The 26,810-nt window shown below is 34.7% G+C and overlaps 1 protein-coding gene across 1 annotated transcript in view; it reads right to left on the bottom strand.

The window, feature by feature from the left end:
* The window catches only part of COG5 (component of oligomeric golgi complex 5), a 282,131-nt gene that overhangs the window by 137,911 nt on the left and 117,410 nt on the right, over nucleotides 1-26,810 (bottom strand). The window contains exon 7 of the mRNA XM_047694095.1: nucleotides 12,701-12,831. Coding sequence (XP_047550051.1) covers nucleotides 12,701-12,831 — 131 coding nt within the window. The remainder of the gene's footprint in view (nucleotides 1-12,700; nucleotides 12,832-26,810) is intronic.

Genomic DNA, 26,810 nt, shown 5'->3' with positions numbered 1-26,810 from the left:
GGGACTGATAGGGAGGGAAAGGGAGAGATCAACTTATCTGTGCTCAAAAGCACAGATATTACAGGGAGAAAGATGCAAAGTCAGTTCAAGCAAAACTTCAAAAAACAAGTAGAACAAGCTATGTTTCACTACACAGCCAGTCCTTACTGCTGAGTAAAAATAAAATAATACACTTTCTGTAGTTTTATTTTACAGCAGAGAAAGGATACAGATTTAATCATCTTTACCATAAAGCAGGTAATTCTTTAAACCATGCCCTCAGTAGAAGATATATTTAATAAAATCAGGCTGATTTTCAGGTAAATTTAAAAGAAGGAAAAGCTCAGTACCTAAAACATACACAATAAATTACAAATTAAAAATTCCAACTATTTTATTTAACAAAAATAGTATTAATAAACTCACAACACCCTATACATAACAAGTATATATTAGGCCAAAATACTGAAGGCAATTTATAATCTCCCAGCCATATGCCCTAATGGGACAGACACATTGGACACTTTTTCTGGAGCTACAACATGCCTAAAACACTGAAAACTTAATGGAGCTCCATGGGAGATTACATGTCCTAAAGGAAGAGAGAATCACATTAAATAACGTAATTTAAAAGCAAGAATTATATTAGCTACCTTGGTTGTGATTTAGAGCTTACCAGTGTCTTCTCTGATTCAGTAACATGCAGGCCATTAATGCGGGATATGTACTTCTCAGCTAACCTAATATATATAATTATTTCAGAACCTGTTAACAATCAACAGTCAACAGTGCATAACCCAAATGAAATTAAGAAACTAAGAAGGACATTTAATAGCACAATATGATCTTATCAACCAGAAATCAACTTTATTCTCGCCCTTTTGGAAGAAAAGCAGAAAATAAAAGAGCTACAGAAAGACAAGGGAAAAGGACAGTAAAAAAGGAGTGAACATGGACTGGAAGAGGAGGGTGCTGCAGAAGAAGAAGTGATGACACAGAGAAAACGGAAAAGCAAGTATCAAAGGATAATAGATTTAGTGTAAAAAGGTTATTTTGACTTTCAAATTTCCTCACAAAACAAATCTAAAGAGCATTTGAGGTCATAAATTGGCATTAAATAAAAATATTTAAATGATGTCAATGCTTAGAGGAACATTCCCTTTTTTTTTTTTTTTTTTTTTTTAAGTAATCTCCACCCCCAACACGGGGCTTGAACTCATGAACCCATGATCAAGAGTAACATGTTCCACCAACTGAGCCAGCCAGGGGCCCCAGAATAACATTCTCATTGCATTTAAGATCAGTAGATAGTTTTTCAAGGACACTAAAATGTGTTCAATAGTAAAATGAATTTTATAGGACAATGACAGTATAGGAAAATGAGACAATAATGTACTAAGGCCCAAATGTTATTCTTTTAATATAATTACATTTTTAAGTCAAATGTATAAATTCGGCTTATCTCTTTAAGTAACAGAGTAATTCTAGTCATTCTGCACTTTATCAAAGATATTTATGGTAGGCATTACTAGTTACTCACTGAAATTCAGTCCTTCCTTTCTTAACATAATGTTCCCAATGTTTCTAAAGTAAAAACCTTATTCTCTCCCGGGGTGACAATGCACTCTGCCCCCAGCAATGGCCCAGGAGCAGCGCAAGCCAATGCTGATAATTTTGTGCTTCTCTGCCAGATCCTTGCTTCCACAGTCCTCCTGACAGCTGGGATGACCATGCAGCCCAGATCTGGTCAATAAGACAGAAAAACAGGTCTCCTGGGGCAGTTCTGAAGATTTGTCCTGCCTTTTGGCTGGCAGCTGACACTGCCCCATATCCACATGTCAAACATGGGCATGATGCCTAGGGGTGGGAGACCATGATGTGACCAGCAAAGGACACTAAGGATGACAGAATGGAAGAAAGACCTGAATCCTTATTGAACAGCTGAAACAATGTTAGCACCACCCACAACCAGACAAATCCCTATTTTTAAGCCATCGTTAGTCTGGCTTGGTGTCACAGCTCTCGCAGTCTCACCCAGCACCACATATATAAAAATACACGAGTCCCTAACAGTTCTTCAAAAAAAAAAAAGGAGGAAAAACAAAAGAGAACAAAATCATATCACATTTGCTGCCACTGGAGGTGGCTATCATAGCAACTCACTACTTTGTAAATTGATAATAAAGGTGCAAAATTTAAATATTTACTGATCATTTTAAAAAGGAATTGTAGTTCAGGGTAACCAAATTTCCTGAGTTGATGAGTGAAAGTTCTTCTTTACAAATGAATCACAGCTAATAAATACAGAGGAATAACAAAAATAGAAATCACTTTCACATTCTCCAATGAAAAACATAAAATGATTGAGACACAAATCATCAATACATGTTAAACTATCAGTAGAAAGAGTGACAGGCAATTAAACATGCTCGAGGTGACAGAATATCTGCCAATTCACTCAATAAAGTCAATGAAGTCACTCAATAAAGGAAAAAATAACCCTTTTCAACAAAAGGTGCTCAAACAACCGCATATCTCTATGGAAAAAAATGAACCTTACACTTAACATAAAAATTAAACAATAAACTCATAAATTCCCAAAAAAATCACAGGAAGAAAGATTTGAGACTTTAGGGTAGGCAGAAATTTTATATAACATGCAAACAAAACCACAGATAAACTGGTCTGTCAAAACTAAAAAAATTTGCTCTTCAAAAAGATGGTATCAAGTGGGGGGAAAAGGCAGCATTATTCTTTCTTTTTTTTAAATGCCTGGCTTGAATGCATCCTTGATCCTGAGATCAAGACCTGAGCTGAAATCAGAGTCAGACACTTAACTGACTGAGCCAATCAGGGACGCGAGCAGCATTATTCTTTTTTTTTTTTTTTTTTTTTTTTTTTTTTCAGCAGCATTATTCTTAATAGCTAAAAACCTGTAACTAATCTAATGTCCATCAACCTATAGATACATTAACAGTGACTATATCCACAGAATGGAATATTACTAAGCAAGAAGAGGGTCACTTATGCATGCAACAACAAAGATGAACCTAAATAAAACACTGTGCTAAGTGAAAGAAACTAGATGTCTAAGAATACATGCTGTGTGGTTCCACTTCTATGAAATTTTAGAGAAAGTCAGATCTATGGACACGGAGAGCAGATCAGGGATTGCCTGGGTTCAGCAGTGGGAGAAGGGACTGACTGCGAACAGGCATGAGGGAATGGTTTCATGGCGATAACAGTTTTCCAAAAAAGTGTGTTGTGAGATGGTTGCACAATTGTACAAACTGACTGAAATTCATCAAACTATATGCTAAATGCATGAATGATATGGTATGTTAAATTACACCTCAATGACAATGCAAAGAGAAAAAAGGCAAGCCTCAGAAAATATTTACAATACACATATGTGACAAAAGATCTGTATCCAGAATACATTAAGAATTCTTACATATCAGTAAGAAGAATAAAATAAGCTCTTTAAATACCGAGCAAAGATCTTTCATATTAAGCATATGGGAAAAGCTGGTCACATCAGCTATTAGGGGAAAGGCAAATTAAAACCACAATGAGAATCTACTACCTCCACTCGTTAAAATGTCTAAAATTAAAAACGACTCCCAACATTGAATTTGGTGAGGACCTGGAGAAACCCTAACCTACTCAGGTGAGAATGTGAAAAGATAGAGCCACACTGGAAAACTGCTAGTTTCTTTAAAAAGTAAATATACCATTCTTTGCAAAAACCCAACCATTCCTGCATTTGATACTTACCCAAGAGAAACAAAAACCTACGCTGACACAGAGACTTGTACTTGACCCATGGCAGCCTTATTTACATAGCCTCAATCTGGAAATAACCCCAATGTCTGTCAATTAGTTAACAGATAAAAGTACTTCAACTAAAATGGAATACTAATCCACAATAAAAAAGGACCAAGCCACCAAAGCATTCAACATGGATTGATCTCAAAATAATTATGATGAAGAACAGACATGTTTCTTCATCATGTCTTCATCATGTCAGACATGTATCATGTTTCTCAGACATGAGAAACCACATTATGACTTTGGTTATATGAAACTGTAGAAAATGCAAACTAATCTTGAGTGATCCAAAGCGGTTACCTGGGTCTTTTCTTCTGAATTACAAAATAAAAATTAAAGTATTTGCTGCTATAATAAAAAGCCAGCATTAGATTGTTTAAATTAAGTAAAAATCATTTAAATAAGAGTTGCCCAAATAAAAAGTTCTGAGTTTTTGAGAAACAGAAAATAATTACACAAATTTTAGACAAGGAACAGGGATAGATTCTATGTGAATATAATAAAAATTTAGTAAGTTATTGAAAAAATTATTCACAGGGCAGTATGAAAATGAAATGCCACTCAGTGAACTGGAAAACTATGGAAAGCTATAATGCCAAAAGACCCTACGGCTGAAAGTAGAGAGTTAATTAGACTGAATTAGAGTGAATCTACACTAGAAGATAGCAACAAAATTAAATCTAAAAACAAAGTAACCAATGTTACTGTAGGTTGTTCATGACAAGAAAATGTATCAAAGAATAAGAAAATAGCATGAATACATAATGTAGAAACAAAAATAACAGTACCACTTTACATTTGGCATAAAACAAAAACACAGAGCAGTACCATATGATAACTGAAATGCTACAGAAGAGAATGAGGTTGTGGAGAGAAGGAAGGAAGAAAAATACTAAAACATACACGATGAAGAAAATAAAATGATTTAAAGCAAGGATCACTATACTTTTTCTTTAAAGGGCGCAAAAGTAAGTATTTCGGGCTTTCCAGGACACATATGGTTTCCATTGCATGCTCTTCTTTGTTTTTTTCAACCACTTAAAAATGCAAAAACAATTCTTAGCACTTGGGCCATAGCAAAATCCACAGTACCAACCTTTCATTTAGTGTGTTTAAATAAGAGTTTAAATTAATTTCCAAATTTAAGGATAAATAGCAAGCACAAGCTAAACAATAAGACTAAACTTCAGGGAAAACATTTAGAGATCAGTATCTTTTTAAGTTCTGCAACACCAGGCCAGTACAAATTAATAATGCTACTATTATTAGTAACAACTATAACAACATATTAACTATAGAAGAGTAATTTTTAAAATTATTTACATATGTCATAAACCTTATTTAAATGTAAATGTGCTCATGCAGATCTCTATTTTTTTAATTAAAAAAATTTTTTTAAAGATTTTATTTATTCAGGTGACAGAGATCACAAGTAGGCAGAGAGGCAAGCAGAGAGAGAGGAAGGGAAGCAGGCTCCCTGCTGAGCAGCGAGCCCGATGCAGGGCTCGATCCCGGGCTCGATCCCAGGACCCTGAGATCATGACCTGAGCTGAAGGCAGAGGCTTTAACCCACTGAGCCACCCAGGCGCCGCTCCCTCCCAGATCTCTATTAAATCTAAGGAAAGCTAACAGTGATAGGATCAAACAGACAAATACTTGTGGTAGATGGGGGGAGTAATGACGAATTATCCACTGAGTTAAGTAAAGGAAATACATGAAACATTTAGCTCTGGATAACTTGAAGAGCTCTTACTATAATCATCCTTTCAAATTGTTTCTTTTCAAATTGAAGTATAATTGACATGCAACATTATATTAGTTCCAGGTGTACAACATAATGATATGATATTTGTGTATATTGCAAAATGATCATCATAAAGTCTAGGTAATATCATCACCATAGTTACAGATTTTTTTCCTGTGATAAGCACTTTTAAGGACTATCCTCTCAGCAGTACTGTTGTATTAACTATAGTCACCATGCTGTATATTACATTCTCAAGACATTTATTCTTTACCCGGAAGTTTGTACCTTTAATTCCCTTTATCCATAGCACCTACCCATCCTGAAGTTGTTTATTTTGGGTCAAAAAAAAAATGCTTTGGGAAAACTCAAAAAGTTAAAAATAGAATTACCATATGATCCAGCAATTCCACTACTAGGTATTTACCCAAAGAAAATGAGAACACTAATTCAAAAAGATATATGTACCCCTATGTTTACTGCAGCATTACTTATAATAGCCAAGATAGGGAAGCAACCTAACTGTCCACTGATAGATGAACAGATAAAGAAAGTGTGGTATATGCATACTATGGAGTAGCCATAGAAAAGAATGAAATGTTGGGGTGCCTGGCTGGCTCAGTCAGTAGAGCATCCGACTCTTGATCTTGGGGTCATCAGTTCAAGGCCCAAGTTGGGCATAGAGCTTACTTAAAAAAATAAAAATTTAAAAAGCTAAAAGAATGAAATCTTGCCATTTATGACAATATGAATGGACCTTGAGGGTATTAAGTTTAGTGAAATGTCAGACACAGAAAAACAAATACCACGAGATTTCACTTCTATGTGGAACCTAAAACAAAAATAAAAACAAAAAACAAAACAGAAACAGACTCACAGGAAACAAACTGCTGGTTACCAAATGAGGGAGGGATTGAGGGGGCAGGCAAAATAAGTGAAGGAGATTAAGAAGTACTAACTTGCAGTTATAAAATAATTAAGTCATGGGATGTAATGTACAGCATAGGAAGTACAGTCAATAACACTGTAAGAACTTTGTATGGTGACATTAACTAGACTTACAGTGATCATTTCATAACATTTAAAAATATCTAATCACAATGATGTACACCTGAAACTAGCAGGATATTGTATGCTAATTTACTTAAGTTTAAAAAATGAATAAAAAGAAGAATACTTCAACAAGAGTTGAAAAATTACTGAAACTCTGTATTTTGTAAATGGCAAAAAACCCCAAAAACCAAAAAGCACCTTGGGACCAAATATACAAAAGTTTATATAGATTCAAATGTTCTAGAATTCATGAGACAAGCCAGGAAAACTTGCAGCAGCTAAAGACAGAAAAGCTAGACCTTTAAAAGCAGATATCCAACTTCACAAATCAACTGACACCGAGTCTACTACTGGTGTTGGTTGGGCCAGCACAGAAGAAAAGCGATCACAAAAGAAGTGCTGCATGCTGAACTACCGTAAGTAGCTATGAAAGGAATCTTTTTTTCTTTGTTCAACTTTGCCAGGAAGTGTTTTTGAAGCTTAGAAAATGCTTAATTTCCACAGATCTTCAACACAACACATTTAAATTAGTACCCTCTCTATGCTAGAAGTAAACTGAGAATTTTTAATTACAAAAGTAAAAAGGGTTCATAATATCATAGTCACTTACTGCGTGCTATGGAGACATTTATCTATTGAACTTCAGTTCTACGATGTCATCTCTTAGAAGGACTCTTGTCTAGACCTCCCTGTCACAGTACTGTTAGCTGTCAACTGATAAGCACCAGAACCTTGAGCTCGCTTGGCCAAGAAGGTTTTCTGCCTCAGGGAAAAGACAGGTCCATGGATATTTACTTCCTAGCACTGGCAACAATTACCATGAGGGAGATCACTGCCAAGTACTAAGCTCTCAAAGAAGAGATCACGTAGACCTTTGTCCTGATGACTTTTAAAGACAAGTGACTAAGTACATCATCTCCCCCCATCCTGGAAACTCCAGAAAGTCCTGCACTTGTTTACCGGGAAAGCTTATAACTCACAAGTTAAAGCTGTCTTTCTAATTAAAATGTCATCATTTCACTGTGGAGGCCTGGTATCTATGGTGATGCAGGAACTCATCCAGATCAAAATCTTTGTCACCTATTTTTGAAAGCTAGTTAGAGCTCGAGGTAATGAATCTGTTGCAATCCTGAAAATATCATAAGGTTCTCTCTTTCTTTGTCTGGCTTCTGTCAGTGAAAGATTCTGAGGATCAGTACAAAAGAGAGAAAGAGATAAATTGGAGGAAAGGAAGAGTTGCGGATGGAAGCCATATCAAGCTCCATGTCTGTGACAAAGACGGCCAAGTGAATTGAAGAATATTCTTTCTAATGTGGTGATATGGTATGCTTCACCAGAAGATGCACTTCAAGTCATCAATCCTTCCAAACTCTTAATAAAGAAAATGGTAGTGATACCTCTACAAATCTTTTCCATATAGAAATAATACCGCCTTTGTGAGGTTAGTTTACTTTCATATTTTTTAATGCAGGAAGAAACAAGAGCTCTTCAATACCTCAATAGTCATTTAGCTTATGTCTTCAAAAAGAGAAATTATGAAACATTATAGCAGAGATTTTGTGATACTACAAAGCTATTTAAAGCCTACAAATGAAAATAGCACATTTAAGCAATTAACCAGGAAAAAACAGTAATGATCAAAGAAAAATTATCTATATTTACTAAAATTTTGGTTTTGGAAAAAGAATGCCAAGAAAATACACTAACTTTCTTTTAATAATGTTAAGATTGATAACTAACTGACACTAAAAATGATGGCCATCAACTACACACTCAAAAAGAAATCACTATTTTTGAGAAGCCAAATTAATGTCAGAAGTTGATTATTAAATGCAAGTGATGACATAACATTTTTCAAAAGTTCCTTATTTATTGAAAATCTGTTCATGTTATGAGCCTATAAACTGATTAGTGTGCAGTATTTCATTATTGCAATAATACTTCATATTAAAATGCTGTCATTATTTTAGTCTATATTTACAATAAATATTAAAAATACATTTAACTATTTCTTTTTTTTTAAGATTTTATTTATTTATTTGACAGACAGAGATCACAAGCAGGCAGAGAGGAAGGCGGCGGCGGGGGTGGGGGCGGGAAGCAGGCTTCCCGCTGAGCAGAGAGCCCAATGGGGGGCTCGATCCCAGGACCCTGGGATCATGACCTGAGCCGAAGGCAGAGGCTTTAACCCACTGAGCCACCCAGGTGCCCCACATTTAACTATTTCAGTGACATCTGATAAATGGGAGAATGTGATTTGAGAATAAAATAGATGCAAGCTGCAGCATCTGTTTTAATGGGAAGTGGAAGGAGTATTTCAGGCCTAAAAGGAACATGAAAGCCCTAAAGAAGGAAGGAAAGCAGGCATGTGAAAAACGAAAAGCAAGCCTGTGAGCCTGAAAAGCAGAGAACACAGGGGAAACTGGCATCAAATATGCATGTTTAAATGCTGAGGAGAAGGAAAAGAACACAAGACAGAGCATAAAACGGAAAGGGAGATGTGGAAATACAACGAGATAAGGTTCCTAAGACACTGGGACCCCCAGCAGAGGCAGCGTGAGAGGTCCATGTACAAAGTAGAAACTAAGAGTATCTGCTCAGGGTGAACTGGAGTGTGTGGCAAAGTGGGCAAGGTTGATGGAAAGTAGAGAAAGTCTGAAATACTAACTGCAGAGAATAGGGGGAAAAAAAAAGTTGGCCAGAGAAACATAAAAATTCTGAGGAATACTAAAGAACTGGTTTAGATTAGTCATCACATGGAGACTTCCCAAAGAAATTTTTATGGTATAAAAATTCTTCTCAACATAAATTACTTTGCAGATTGTCAAATAATTTAAAATATGATTATTTAACAAAATTAGAATAAAGTGCTTGGTCTTATTTAAGAAAGGTGGAAAGCAGGCATTCCCAGACCATGATTCTACCACCTGCTAGCTGTGTAATCTTCAGCTAATTTCTTAACCTTTCCAGGGCTTTGTTTCCTTAAGTATAAAAAGTGGATAATTATATCTTCCTCACATATTTGTTCCTACGACTGAGATAACAAATGTATAGTGACTAACCACAAATCCTGGCAAAGAACTGCATTCAATAAAGGTTAGTTTCTTTCTTAATTCCTGAACTGCCTGCTGACACAGCCAGATGACACCTCTGTCTTGCTGCTTTCTAAGAGGTAAGGCAAAAGGTTCCCATGTAGACCCCTTCCACCCTGTCTCCCAAGAAGCACTATTTCAGTAGCATCATTATTGATGACAGTTTAATGTCAGTTCTGCAAAGACAGAAAGCTGACATCGTGAAAATAACCCAGAGGACTCAGGTCTGAGAGAGACAGACACACGTGACTAAATTCATTAATAAATGTTATAAACATGAATATTAATTTATACACAAGAAATACTGTAGAAATTGTAAAATGAACCAGAATGTTAATACTGGCAGATTGGTACACTTTTCTCCCTTTAAGAAAATTATGTAGGAAGCTCAATTATTCTCAGGTTGGTTACTTTATATTTATAGAATCTAAATGAGACAAATGAATTGGATAATGCTGACTAATGAACGACAAACTTTGCTAATATAACCCATACAGCCTAAAAGAGAGATAATATTTCCATCTACTAAGCAGAATCTACCCTCCTTCAAACCACACTGAGACATACAAAACTATAGCTCCCTGTTGGCTGTTCTTCTCAGATCCATGCAGATTATCCCACATCTACCCATGAAGACACATATTATTTTTATTTTTTTTCTTCTTTATCTAACTTAATCTCACTGATTAGACATGGGCCATTAGCTAAATAATGACAGTTAACTACTTTAATAATCTTTTCATTAACTTTATACAATTCAAATTTTTAACACTATTAATATTTAAGGATACTAATTTCTTACAGGTTTATCAGTCCTACTTTAATTTTAATATGATTTAAAAACTGAAGCAAAGTCAAATTTGACAACTGTTAAAAGGTACCCAAAAACAAAAACATACCTAAAATTGAATTTAGTTAGGAAAAATTATCCTAGAAAATATTTCCCCACTTTAGATATGTAAGAACACTGTAAAAAATAAGCCTTTAAAAGTAACCATTCCAGGGCGCCTGGGTGGCTCAGTGGGTTAAAGCCTCTGCCTTCGGCTCAGGTCATGATCTCAGAGTCCTGGGATCGAGCCCCACATCGGGCTCTCTGCTCAGCAGGGAGCCTGCTTCCTCCTCTCTCTCTGCCTGCCTCTCTGCCTACTTGTAATCTCTGTCAAATAAATAAATAAAATCTTAAAAAAAAAAAAGTAACCATTCCTTTGCACCATGTGAAAATCACCCACCCCTACTGAAAAATGGTATTTTAGTTAAACTTTAGTAATGCTTCTTTTCTACCATTTTTGGCTTCATTCCCATGACTCTGAAATATAATAAAATACTAAGGATTGCATAGATTAAAGATATAAGCATATATGTACATACATACATAGCAATACATACTTCACAGGAAAAATTTTAAATAGTATTACATAAAGTTTGAAATCTGCAAGGTAGTGATAATATGGACATTGGATGAATATAAAAGGCTTGGGATCCTTCACTTTCTGAAATGTTAATTGCTACCCCTCTCACAACTAAATGAAATGGGCTGATATCAACTTTCTATAGAAATATTCATCTTAATTCAAAGTTGACATGGAATTCCTTGAATATTTCTCTGAGATTATCTTCTTTAATTTGATGTAGGTGAGTATCTTATTTTTTTTAACAGTATAAGCAGTTTACTTTCACAGTGAGAACTAAAGTCAGAACAATCAGCAGCAGGTAAAACTCAGCTCCAGTATTCTAAGTTGGGATACTGGTTACCTTCGGGAAAGAAGGACAGCAGTGACTATGAGAGGGAGTGAAGGGCTGGGAGTTTCCCATTTCTTGACTGGGGCTTGATTTCCCAGATGTGTTCCAATGGTGGTATTTCACTCTACATGCATGTGTGTGTGTGGTATTTCATTCTATATGTACGTATCATCCATTCACTTTTCATTATGTATATAATAATCAATGCCAAAAGTTTATTTTAAACAGTGATACTCAGTTATGCTTTTTAAATTTTAACCACGAAGAATCAGAAGTCAAACAAGTACCTTCCTGATTTAGAGACTACTTAGAGAATAAAATATTTGTAAAATTATTTTTGTCCAGTACAAATACACAAAATACAACACCTAGTTTAAAGGATCCAAATAAAAAATAGACACTAATAATTGTATTTGGGTCCAATACAAATGGAGAAAATAGCTGGGTGCAATTGAAATGTAGAATAATAGATTACATATAATTTGTTGATTCAACTACATCAATAACTTTGGATTTCTTCAACTATAGAATATTAAACAACAGGAAAATGATACCTAAGAAATATCTCAAGCCAAAATACATATTTTTTTAAATTATGGCACAGATGGGGCCCTGAATGGTTCAGTCAGTTAAGTGTTTGCCTTCAACTCAGGTCATGATCCTGGGGTACTGACTGAGCCCCAGATCAGGATCCCCTGCTTAGTGAGAAGCCTGTTTCTCCCTCTCACTCTTCGCCACTCTCCTGCTTCTGCTTTCTCGCACTCAAATAAATAAATATATACACACAGTGATTGTAAATGGTGCAGGATTCTGGGGTTAGAGTGCTTAATGTCTGGATCCAAAATATACCATGTGATAGCTATGTGATCTTCGACAACTTAGTTAAGTTCTCAGTCTCCTCATTTGTAAACTGGAAATAACAATACTGCCTTTACTGGGTTGTTGAAAGGCTTAAATAAGTAACAGTGCTTAAGACAAAATAAGCATATTCAACAGGTATTAACTGTCTATCTACATAGACACATAAATTTTATCTCATATATATCACATAATAAAATCTTGTAATCTATTTTTAAAATTGGATAAACATATATTAAATAAAATTTCCCTATACTTACTTCATACCCTACTCTACAATTCAAACTGTAGACATGGTTCTTCAGCGATGAGGGCATATATTAGTTTTTTAACCTCAAAGTCAAATCTTCATCTGTCTTACGATGTATTTATCACATTAACAAAATGCTATTACTTTTATTACCTGTGTCTCTACACCCTGTTCCAGGAGGCGTTTAGCTTGATTTTCCACTTCAAGTCGAGCTCTTGCAATAAAAAGTAAATCATTTTCTATTACTTCTATTCCAGAAAGATCTATTCCTTGAGAAAGATAATCTATTAAAAAAAACACACCAAAAAACACACACATTTAAGTATTTCACTATTGAATAAATATCAAGGTACTGAACTACCATATCTAATTCTTCAAAATACTTCCCTTTCCAAATTTTTATTTGAAAAAATATAGTTACCCAAACATTTTCTATTTAATAAACAACTTTACTCTGGAGCAAAATATTCTAAATAAGATAGAGTTGATAAAGCAAGAACAGAAATCGTAATTATAGTAAATTCCCAGTAATGTCAACACATTACATAAAAAGTAGTGTCAAATTTATTTAAATATAATGAAATATCCTGATCTTAGAAACCTTAGAAATCTGTTGCAAGACAGTTTTAAGTTATTCTATAGTAACAAAATATTTGAAACAAATAACCAGCATTTGAATAATTAATAAATCATGAAAATAATTTAGCATGCTAGAATTTATCATGCTGTCAGTTTATATGATTTTGCAGACCTAGGAGCAGCTTAAAGGATTTTCATGATATCACTGAATAAAAAAATTTATAAAGAGGAATCAACTACTTACAGAATTAACATTCTATTTAAAAAAGTATACAGAGTAAGAATCATGAAAAGATCTCTACAAACATGTTAACAATAATTGTGCACACTTAAAATTTGATGTTTTTTTATTTTTATTTTTTGACTTATTTTAGACATATCTAATAAGGTAACTAAAATGCTAAAACTAAAAAAAAAAAAATAAAATGCTAAAACTAAAGGTCAAGATTTCAAGATTAAGCAGCTTATTCACAGTTCTAAGACTATTTTTTATTTTTAACAAGATAAATTATTTCTAAAAAACATAACTGCTTTATATAGAAGATTACTTTGTTTTCTAGTTACTCAACAGAATATCAAATCTGTTTTTCACCATATTCTTTTAATTGGAACTGATTTTTTAAGTCTTCTTAAAATATATTTCAAGCACTTACATATTATCATCTTTTACTTAAGCAAAGTCACAGCATACTACCTACTGAATGCTAACTAACCACTTAGTTAACTATCCACTCCAATATCTACTGACTAAACACCATATACATCGTTAGTACTACACAAGATGACAAAAAGAAATGAAACAGAAGGGCAGCTGAACAGTGGTTATTGCTAATGGCACCTCAACCATAAGCATTTTTGTTAAATGTGCATATTTAAAGGGACTTTAGCCTACCCCAGTGAAAAGAGTTTTGAAAAACCTTTAAATCAAACAACAACAACATCAAAACCCCCCTTTAAATCATATGGGCTTAGGATTCTGCCTCATAATTTACTCACGAAGTGATCACAGTCACAAGATATAGCCTCATTGAGCCTCAATTTTTTCACCTGCAAAATGCCAACAGCATATAAATCACGCCCTATATAACTCTTAAAACTATCATCAGAATCAAAATAAGTTAACAAATTCCAAAGTACTTTATATACCAATCCATTATGTAAATGTATGGTGGATTATAATACACAAAAAAGTTTTTAATCGGATTTTTTAATTTTAAATTTTATTTTTCAGAGAATTTTCTTTTTTTAAGATTTTATTTATTTGTCAGAGAGAGAGGAGAGCGAGCGAGCACAGGCAGACAGAATGGCAGGCAGAGGCAGAGGGAGAAGCAGGCTCCCCGCCAAGCAAGGAGCCCGATGTGGGACTCGATCCCAGGACGCTGGGATCATGACCTGAGCCGAAGGCAGCTGCTTAACCAACTGAGCCACCCAGGCGTCCCCAGAGAATTTTTTGAAAACTATATTTGACCCCAGTCATGGTAATGATCAATGAGGAAATGCTATGTTTACCCTAAAATACTTACTAGACAATATAGAATCAAACTACAGGCATGCACACAATAGAAAATAAGTATTTTCTTTTCAAGCCAGTTATCAATGTGTTTCTTTTTTTCTGTAATCTGAAGAGGAAAAATACTACAAGTAAGAAAAAAAGAAGGCGGGGGGGAGACACTATGAGTAAGAGATCTGTCTGGATTCTATTTCTTCTATATATTTCTGAATATAAGTCTTGCCACCTTTGGTAGCAGTTACTTTATTTGAAAAACAAAGAGCTAGAGGATATAAACCTTAAGGTTCCTTCCATTTATAATTTTCTAGAGATAAACAAAGCCAAAAATTGCTTTATTCTTATGAATGCTGATCTGTCGCTCTGGAGACAATTCAAATCATTCATTCAAACCTTTTATTGAGTATCAAACATTTATAAATCACAGACACCAAAGAAACGAGCCAGACTTAATTTCTCACCCCAAGTAGCAAAATCTAAGAAAGGAAAACAAAGCACAAAGTTGCAATCTCTGAAAGATAAAATGTATTATGCTAGGTGTTATGGGAACAAAAATAAAGTAAATATTGTTTATGTTATCACAGTCTACCATCCAATAGGGGTGAGAGGAATATAAATGATTAATTCCAATACTTATTTAAGGTAAACAATGGCCCCCATCACATTATCTAACCGACTCCTTCACCCACTGCCCCATTCTGTTCATCCACACTGTATAATCACTTAAACAAATAATCAAAATACTAGGCTTGGAATACAAAGGATTCTATTGCCTGGGAGGGAGAAAGGCCCTATTATTTTCCTTACTGATTACTCCACAAACCAGCTTTTTAATAAAAGAGGTTCAGTACAGAAGTGAAAAACAACAGAAAAACAAAGTAGCAACACCCCCCAAGCACCTAGCCAGGAGAGTGGAGGGATTACACCAAGTTGTCCGCTCTTGTTTAATTGTCCCATACAATGGCTATCAGTGTTTCAAGTCTTCACAATCTGCTCTTTGTGAAACATATCTAGGGAATGGGGCCAAGGACAAGATGATGATGATGATTCCAATAACAATAAATATAATTTTGAACACATAACATACAGAGGGCATTAAATCAGACACAAAATATCTTTTTATTATTTTATGTATGTTTCCATTATATGTAATATTTTAAACAGCCTTGCTAGAAATATTATTGAATTATTAAAAATTCAGTTGGCTAGTAGGCAGCAAAGAAGAATTTAAATCCAGATCTCACTTCCATATTTTCACTATATCATCCCAGGCCAATCCCACAAGTCTCAGAAAGAAGAAAACTTTACATTCAAAGGATAGATAGCATTCCTCCTATAGTACTCCAGTTTGCTCAGTGAAAGAATAAAGATGTAAAATCTTATCAAAATTAACTGGGGAGAGCACCTGCGTGGCTCAGTGGGTTAAGCCTCTGCCTTCAGCTCAGGTAAGTTTCAGGGTCCTGGGATTCAGCCCCGTATCAGGCTCTCTGCTCTGCAGGGAGCCTGCTTCCCCCTCTCTCTGCCAGCTGCTCTGCCTACTGGTGATCTCTCTCTCTCTGTCAAATAGATTTAAAAAAAAAATTAACTAGGGAATTAAATTAAGACAAACTGGAACAATGACAGAATTAAAAACTCATATCTTGATGTTCAATAAAAAGGAAAAATTTTGAAATATATAAAATGTCCTAAAATGCCAAATTTTGAAATATGCCAGCAGTAGTCACACTTTAACAATTAAACTTTAATACATGTGGAGTACACAGCCAGAATTCTCTTTCTGTCACTTATTACTAATACCTGTTGAATCCTTTCCCATACAAAAATATGTATGAAGAAACCAACATGATCCTTTGGCTTTAACATATCACCTCCTTAGAAGCGAGAAAATGAGACTACTTTTGATGGAAAAGAAATGATATCAGTCATCTCTTTGTTTACCCTGAGAAAAATTTAATCTAATATTAGAAAAAAAAGGAATTCAACCAAAACATCTGACACAGGTATCAAGAGGATGGATAACATAATCATAAGCAATTTTTTGTCAAATATACACAAGTCTTTGAAATTTAAGGTACTAAAAAATAAATTCCAGTTTCCCCTATTACCACTGTCCTGGTCTAAAACACTAAAACTTCAGAATAAATTTCATATGCTTTGCCCCCAGGCAGTCACTTGATCTCAGCGATTGGTTCTTGTATTATTTCCTGGGACTACCCATTTCTTTTTATATCTTTAGTCTTCAGACTAAACCAGTATCTCAATATGCCTTTTATTACTAAGATATATGCCTGTCATTTTAATAGACTTTCAGTGTTCTAATCAGTACTACACCTGGCTAGCAGAATAAATGTTCTCATGCTTCTCTCCCACTCACGAAATCTATGGCTTCCTGTTAACTAACAATTTCTCTTTCTATTTTGCAACACAAATCCTCTTTATTGATTCCAAAATCCTCGCTGCCTCTTCCGCTACCATCATCCTCCTTTGTTTAAAACAAACAAAAAGAAGGGTAATTATAGTTTGGTAAATGATTCAGTGCATTTACTTTTCATATGGTAGCACTAAATTGTTGATTTGGAACAAAAGAGATGAGGGAAGGGTTCATGTGTAAAGTTGGGATGGTGCTTGAAATCAGAAGAAATCAAAGAGGCTAAATCTTCATGCTTCATTATAGAAAGCCAAAGAAGTTAAAAACTAAAATGTGGAAACACAGGTAGGTTAGTTAAATATGGGGGTAAATACCATGAGAATCAGCAAAAACGTTTTGAAATGACTGCCTCTGGGGAAAAGTAATGGGTAATGGCACTGTTATTTTTTAAATAATAAATCTTATAGAACTATTTGAGTATGCTATGCATATGTAATCTTCTTAACAAATAAAACTAAAGAGTAAATTAGAAATAAAGTAAAATAATTTGAAAAATTAAAATAAGGTGGCTAGCTTATGAGAATAACAGAATTCTCATCTTCTAAATCAATGATTCTGCTTATGGGAATAAGTAATCCTTAAAAAGAAGAAAAAGTGAGTATATTGGGGTAGGAAGATATTAATCACCATGTTAACTGTAATAAATACATACATACATATGTATATCTGCATGTAGATGTATACATGTGCATATAAAGAGAAACACTGTAAATGACTAAAAGCCACTTTGAAAATCAATTGGGGTAATCTAATAAGATTTTATATGAATTTCTCTATGACCAAAATATACCATTCCAAGGCACATAACCCAGAGAAGTTCATATATATATATATATATATATATATATATATATATATATAGGAAGACATGTACAATGTTCATAACAGCATTGTTAGAAACAAAACAAAGGTGGAAATAATCGAAATGACGACGAACTGGAAAAGAGATAAATGTAACATTCATTCAAAATACTACCTGAGAGGAGTAAAAATAAACAATGATAGGTATACACATTAATACCAACATCGATAGTATTAAGAACACAGTTTTAGAAGAATACACACAGCAAGAAGTGATTTATATTAAGACATGCAAAATTAAGCAATATATTATTTAGGGACACATACAAACGTTAACAATAACAAGAAAAGTTAGTAGAGACAGGTTGTACAAAAGGCTTATAGTATTCTCATTATTTTTTAAAGATTTTACTTATTTATTTGACAGAGAGAGAGGGAACACAAGCAGGGGGAGTGGGCAAGGGAGAAGCAGGCTCCCCAATGAGCAGAGAGCCCAATGCGGGGCTCGATCCCAGGACCCTGAGACCATGACCTGGGCTGAAGGCAGAGGCTCAACCCACTGAGCCACCCAGGCGCCCCTATAGTATTCTATTCTTAAAGTTGGTGGGTAGTATTTGTAGCTTACACATGCTAAAAATGTGGTTTCGTATTTTTATATTTTCCATTAAATACTAAGTAAGTATGAACCACTGGTACAGATTATAGCATTATAAATGAGGACATTACAACAGTTATAACTGCACTTCGTATACTCAAAAGACTGAACATGTTAGTAAAGACATGGATAAAGTAATATACAAACTGAACTTCTAGAGATATAAAGGATGAAGTCTGGCTGGGATTAACAGAAGATGAGGCCCTGCAGGAGAAACAAAAGATACTGTCCATGAAAAATTTAATGCTAGAATTATTAACTGATAACTGGATAAAGTTTTGTCTTTTCCTTTTAAAAATGAGCTCATTAAGGAATTTTAGAAATTGGAAAAACATTTCAGGATGCCTGGGTGGCTCAGTCGGTTAAGCATCCTGACTCTTGACTTCAGTTTAGGTCATGATCTCAGGGTCCAGGAGATTGAGCCCCATTTGGGGTTCAGCAGGGGGGGGGTCTGCTTAAGATTCTCTCCCCTTACTATGCTTAGCGAAGTAAGTCAATCAGAGAAAGACAACTATCATACGATCTCCCTGATATGAGGAAGTGGAGATGCAATGTGGGGGGACTGGGGGGTAGGAAAAGAATAAATGAAACAAGATGGGATCGGGAGGGAGATGAACCATAAGAGACTCTCAATCTCACAAAACAAACTGAGGATTGCTGGGGGGAGGGAGGTCGGGAGAGGGTGGTGGGGTTATGGACATTGGGGAGGGTATGTGCTATGGTGAGTGCTGTGAAGCGTGTAAACCTGGCGATTCACAGACCTGTACACCTGGGGTTAATAATACATTATATGTTTATAAAAAAATTTAAACATTAAAAAAAAAAAAGATTCTCTCCCTTTCCCTCAACTCCTCCCCCACCCCAGCTCTTACACGCTCCCAAAAAAAAAAAAAAAAAAAAAAAAAAGGAAAGAAAGGGGGAAAGAGAAAGAAAGAAAGAGGAAAAACATTTCAAAAGGGAGTAATTATATAACCTCACAACACTGAGGCCACAAAAGCCAAGTGGATCATTGGAATATACATGATTATGTCTGAGAAATTTACAAATCTTCAAATTCTCCAGAAGCACCAAAATAGACTATATCCTCCCCCTGGATGTTTATCTGAGATAGAGCAGAAAAAGCAAAAGCTGACATACAGGAACTGGGCAGCTGGCTATAGTCACTTACCAATGAAAGTGACTCCCTCCTACACACCAACTTTGCAAAGAGCACAATTCAGATATGTGCCTCTGAAAAATTTAAGCAACCTTCAGATGTTCCTAAAATACTTAAAATCTTGGTTGTGCTTAAAAGTGAAAATAAAGGTCTACTATACTCCTTTAAAATCTTATCCTCCTTTTTAATCTACTCATGAGTTCTTTTGTTCCTGTTTTTATTTGTAATTACACTTGTTTAGCATGTCTAACTTCGTGTTTAAGCATTCACCCATCCTATTATAGTGCTTATAAATACCAATTTTTGATAGCTTCCCAATATTTCACCAAATAAATGAACCAAAATTTATTTAATCATTTACCTAAGATGGAATAATTATTTATCATAAATAACTATTTTATCTTTACATATAAACATTTTAAATATCTAGAATTATCCCCTTGGGAAATAATCAAAGAGAATTACTGAGTCGAAGTTTTGCCTTTAAGTTTACGTTCAATTTTTTTTTACTACCTGTATTTACTTTTTAAAATCTCTAAATAATTTTTACTCCTTTATCTTCTTATATTGCTTTTAGTAATTATATATTAATATTCACTGTTTACCCATCATATTTGCTACAAATATTTTCCCAGTTTGTTAATTATTTAAATTTTTAGTTATTTAGAATATTACTTGAGGCCATTTTCAAAATATAATCACACAATTATATTATCTAAAAAGCTCCACCTTTATTACTTCTACACAGCCCTGATTATAGACTTTAGACTAAAGTCCACCTTTTACAAAAGCAAGGCAGTGATATATAAAGGAATATCTGGCAAACTGGTGAATAATAATCTGAAAAGGAAAACTGTCATTTTAAAATCGATTCTACAAAAATTTTATCTTTAAATCAAGATAAGTTGTATTTTAAGATCAGAGCTTATCACAATGACACATTTTAATTCACTGTAGAATATCAATCTTCCTTGCTACCATATTTTATGTTATATAAAGAATACCATTACTAGAGAATACTGAGCTAAATAATAAATTTAAAACCAGGCATGTAATAACCATAAAACACCACCAAACAACATGGATACTGCAGGGTTATAGTACTGATAGAATTAATTTAACCAATCAACAATGAGATCTGCGCCTCCGCTTACTGAAGTTACTCAAACCAATAATGATAATAATAATAATAATAATAGTGATACTATAACAGAATCCTTATTTGCTATTTGTAAGAAATCTAAGGTAATCTGGTATAGTTTTGAAAACTCTTTTATTTTATTTATTTATTTATTTTTTAAGATTTTATTTATTTATTTGACAGACAGAGATCACAAGTAGGCAGAGAGGCAGGCAGAGAGAGAGGAAGGGAAGCAGGCTCCCTGCCGAGCAGAGAGCCCGATGCGGGACTCGATCCCACGACCCTGAGATCATGACCTGAGCCGAAGGCAGAGGCTTTAACCCACTGAGCCACCCAGGCGCCCCTGAAAACTCTTTTAAAGACACACACACAATCTCTCACACCCCCGCCACCCACCCTTTGTTTGGTTGGGGGTTTTTTGTTGTTGTTTTTTTTCTAAGTATGCTCTATGTTGAACATGGGGCTTGACCTCATAACCCAGGGATCAGGAGTCCCATGCTCTTCAGACCCAGCCATGCGTGTGCCCCTCTATTCACTTAAAAAAACTTTTTTTTTTCACTAAAGAAACAATAGAAAATACATAAATTTGGGGTGGCTGGGTGGCTCAGTTAGTTGGGCATCCAACTCTTGGTTTTGGCTCAGGTCATGATCTTAGGGTCCTGGTATCCAGCCCAGTCTCCATCTACCTCGGCCCCTCCCCCTGCTCACATATATGCAAATAAATAAATCTTTAAAAAAAAAGAGAGGGAGAGCACAAAGTTAGAAATTTTAAGTCAAAAATACCAACAAAGAAATCTACACACTAATTTTGATTTTCATTTCCTCACTCTACATGTAAAAAGTATTTTATTTTTCTAGTTGATATATGTTAATCATATTTAAATAGATATCCTGAACCTGATAACCAAAAAACACCTTTAGGAAAAATACTTTATTTTTTTAAATTATTTTTATTAACATGTAATGTATTATTTGCCCCAGGGGTACAGGTCTATGAATCATCAGGCTTATACATTTCACAGCACTCACCATAACACATATCCTCCCCAGTGTCTATAACCCAACCACCCTCTCCCTACTCCCCCACCCACCAGCAACGCTCAGTTTGTTTTGTGAGATTAAGAGTCTCTTATGTTTTGTCTCCCTCCCGGTCCCATCTTTTTTCATTTTTTCCTTCCCTACCCCCCACAAGCCCTGGTTTTGCCTCTCAAATTCCTCATATCAGAGAGATCATATGAAATTGTCTTTCTCTGATTGACTTATTTCACTCAGCATAATACCCTCTAGTTTTATCCACGTTGTTGTAAATGGCAAGATTTCATTTTTTGATGGCTGCATAGTATTCCACCGCAGGAAAAACATTTTAAAGAAAAATGTTTATGTACAATTGCAGTGTAATTTCAATCATGTATAACATAAAAACATAATGAAATTATAAAGCAAAATTATAAAAAAGTAATATGTATTTGTACGAAAGTAGAAATGGTGACACAGAAAATAGAGAACAAAATAACATAGGTTTAAAATCTCTAAGAGGGGTGCCTAGATGGCTCACTTGGTTAATAAGCCTTTGACTCTCTTTTTTTGGGTCAGATCATAATTTCAGGGTCATGAGATAGAGCCCCATGTTGGGCTCTATGCTGAGAATGGAGCATACTTCTGATTCCTTCTCTCCCTCTGTCCCTCCCTACCCCCACCTACCCCTCATGCTCATATTCTCTCTCTTAAAAAAAAAAAAATCATTAAATAAATAAAATGTATAAGACTTTAGTTTATGGCAACCAAAACATAACAAAAAAGTAATAAAATCTCACAATATTATAAAACCATCATAGAAAAAAATAAAAAAAATATATAATACTTCTTCTAAGTATGGGGGAAAATAGCCAAATGAATCACAAGAGAAATTTCACAACAATTAATATATACAATTTTTAATTTTTCTTTTTTTTTTTTTTAAGATTTTATTTATTTATTTGACAGAGATCACAAGTCGGCAGGGAGGCAGGCAGAGAGAGAGAAAGAGAGAGAGGAGGAAGCAGGCTCCCTGCTGAGCAAAGAGCCCGATGTGGGGCTCGATCCCAGGACCCTGGGATCATGACCCGAGCCGAAGGCAGAGGCTTTAACTCACTAAGCCACCCAGGCGCCCCAACAATTTTTAATTTTTCTAATGAAAAAATAATAATAAAATAAAAAAAGAATGGGGAAAATTTTGAAATCAAACATAAGTTACCATTAAAAACATATAACTTATAGTTCTCAACTGGCAAATAATCAAAGGAGATTAAAAAACAAGTTTATATAAGAGTAGGTTAATAAGACAATGTTTGAAAATCTATTAAAACTTTATGATTTAAATTTATCTTTATGTAAAATGAAGTAGTACATGATCACTGGAATACTTATAAAATCAATACAAATCTTTTACTTTAAAGTCAATTCTACTCATTTTAGAGAAAACAGATAAATCCTTTCAAAGGCAGAGTATAATATGAAGGAATCAAGTAGGAATGAAAATACCTGAACTTTATTCTACTTGACTCTACAACCTGAGAAAAATTTCTTAAACTTTCTGAGATTCCTAAAAATGAAAAATCCTGTTACAAATCTCACAGACTTGTATAGATCAAATGAGATAATATGAATGAAGAAGGTTTTGAAAAATATCAAGAACTACATGTAACTAAGTTACTATTTTTATAAACAGGGTGTTAGTTGCTCCCTTTTTCTGCCATGGAGAAAGCGTGAAGGGCCCTAAATACTAGATACTCTTAAAGAGTTCAGTATTACAAAAAGACAATAATAATAAGAGTAAAATCTGTACTTTTCTAACCAAGCCTTAATTGATCTTACTGCTTATACTATGCACAGAATAACTTCAGGCTTAAGTAAAGTCTTGGTTGAATCCTCATATTTCAAGTCCAAAGCAGTTCTCAGGGTATGTTTATCTCTCTTGTTCCTCAAAGCTTCATGAAAATTTAGCATCAAAAGCTTTACTTTTTTTTTTTTTCCTGACTCTAATTGCAAGATGGGGGGGAAAAACCTTACTATTAGAAAAAAGATATTTTTTCTTTCTTAAATCTTACTGTTTTAAATCTTAAATCTTAAATCTTACAAAAAATTGTCTAGGGCCAAAAAAAGACAGTGTGTTTTCTATCTTTCCTCTGGGCACAGTTCCCCGCCCCCCCGCCCCACCAGCTTTCTAAAACATGGATTTATACAAACTTCCTTTGTTGACCTCCAGGAAGATATGTCAGTGCCTACCTTCCACTCAGTACCTGAGCAGAAGTGTCAATATCTCTCCCTCAAAAAGAGGAGAAGCATTAGATAAAATCAGCAAGGATATTAAAAAAAATGACCACCACCAAAAACCAAAGGTATCTAATTGATATCTACAGAGCACTCTGCCCAACAAAAACAGAATACATATTCTATTCAACTACATGTAGAACATTAACCAAAACAGGGCATGTTCTGGATCGTAACACAAACATTTTAAGTTGAAAATTACTAATATCAGACAAAATACGTTCTTTGATCATAATGATATCAAAGAACAATAGAAAAATAACTAAATTTTCCAAACATTTGGAAATTAACACATTTCTAAAGGTTTTTCTTTTTAAGTAATCTCCATACCCAACATGGGGCTCAAACTGACAACCTTGAGATCGAGTCTCCATGCTCTACCTGTAAGGACCTATTTAGCCAGAGCGCTTCCATCCAGTTAAACCATAACCTTGTTGTTTAATCCTTAAACTGTCCCTGCTCCCCTTCCCCAGGGGACTTACTTAAGAACAAGTTCCAGAAACCAGTCCCAGGTAACAAAGCCCAAATACAAGGATGGGTCAGGCCAGGTGGTGACATCTGATCAGTGGGGGGTTGCATACTGTCTCCCTAGTTACCAAGGAATATGGGCCCCAGCCTTTGGGAGCCTTTTGGGTGCCAATTCTGACCAAGGTGATAGGCTAGTTCAAATATCTACTAGGGTAAATTGTAATTCAATTGGTCACTTATGTGTGACCTAGCATGACTGTGCAGCTTTCTCTGTGTGTTACAATTTCATTGGCCACCTGTGCGTGGCCAGGCCCAACCACATGGCCTTTGCCCTTAAAAGCTAGTCTGTGAAACAGACAAGGGTCGCCCTCTCTCGGAAGAGGTGCGGCCCCGAACGTTCGGTGAAATTCTTGATGCTTGGCGGGGAATAAAGCTTTGCTTGACCTTCGCTTTATATCAGTCTTGCTCCTTTAATCACGGACCCATTATTGGGGGACCTTTCACTACCAACTGAGCCAGCCAGGCGCCCCCCAAAAAACACATTTCTAAATGATCAATGGCTCAAAAAGGATCTCAGAGAAAATTTTCTTAAAAGATACTAAACTGAATGAAAATGAAAATACAACAACAAAATCTTTGGGATTCAACTAAGGCAGCAGTTAGAGGGAATTATGTAACACTTAATGTGTGGATTTTTTAAATGTGTAATTAGAAAAAAAGAAAGGTCTCAAATCAATAATGTAAGCTGCTGCCATAAGAAACTAGAAAAAAAAAGGAAAATAAACAAAAAACAAGGAGAATGGAATAAACAAGAGGAAATCAATGAAATTGAAAATGAAAAAACAGAAAATCAATCAAACCAAAAGTTAACTTTTTGGAAGCCACAAGAAAAAAAAAAATTAACAACGCCCTAGTGAGACCGACAAAGAAGAAGGCAGAACAAATTACCAAAAACCAGAGTGAAAAAGAAGATCCTACCCACTACAGACTTCACAGCATTCAAAGAACAGTGGAATACTATGAATAGCTCTACAACTTAGATGAAACTATCAGAACTCATACAAGCTGATCTGAATAGATCTCTATTTAAAAAACTGAATCTGGGGGCACCTGGGTGGCTCAGTGGTTTAAGCCTCTGCCTTCGGCTCAGGTCGTGATCTCGGGGTCCTGGGATCGAGCCCCACATCAGGCTCTCTGCTCAGTGGGGAGCCTGCTTCTCCCTCTCTCTCTGCCTACTTGTGATCTGTCTCTCTCTGTGTCAAAGAAATAAATAAAATCTTTAAAAAAAAAAAAACTGAATCTGTAGTTCAAAACATTCTGAATTAGAAATCTATAAACCAGGTGAAGCAAATATGATTACTCTGATACAAAAGCCAAAGACATTTTTAAAATAATAATAAAACTAGGGCAATCTACATCAAAAGCATAGATGCAAAAATCTTCAACAAAATATTAGCAAACAATCTAGGAATATATAAAAAATAATAATCAAGTGGAGTTTCTTCTTAGAATACAAGGAAAGAAACATTGATAATCTAAAGATGTTTACTACAAAATAACACAGAGATTATATAACAATAAGCCAACAAATGAGATAAAATGTCTCATAAAAAATACTCCAAAAGAAAGCAGAAAAAAAGGGTGGCAATGAACAGATAATACATAAACAAAAATGATAGAAAACAGATGATACAAAACAGAAAACAATTAGCAAGATGGTAGCATTAAACCCAATCATACCAATAATGAAATGAAATCTAAGCCGCATAAACATTCCAATTATAATGCAGAGATTATAAAACGGCATTCAAGAAAAAGGAGCAAACTATACACAGCCTACAAAAAACCCACTGAAAACATTAAGACACAAATAAATTCAAACTAAAATGACAGAAAAAAACATAATACTAATACTGATCAAAACATCCACATTGATTACATTAATATTTTTAAAAGTAGATTTCAAAGAATAGTAAGAAGGAGATGTCATTTCATAATAATAAAAAAGTTAAATCATCAAAATCATCATATTCCTAAACATTTATGCATGTAATAGAAGATTCAAAATAGACAGTGAAGAAAATGACAGAATTGCAAGGAGAAATGATCAAATTGGAAAATACAGTGAGAGATTAAAACTTCTCCTTTAAGAACCGACAGAATAAGAAAACAGGTAAATCCAAGCACTGAAAGACCTGAACAAGACTATCAACCAACTT

The sequence above is a fragment of the Lutra lutra genome, chromosome 11 (genome assembly GCF_902655055.1).
Source record: "Lutra lutra chromosome 11, mLutLut1.2, whole genome shotgun sequence".
Taxonomy (NCBI): Eukaryota; Metazoa; Chordata; class Mammalia; order Carnivora; family Mustelidae; genus Lutra; species Lutra lutra.
This window is presented reverse-complemented; position numbering and strand designations above follow the sequence as displayed.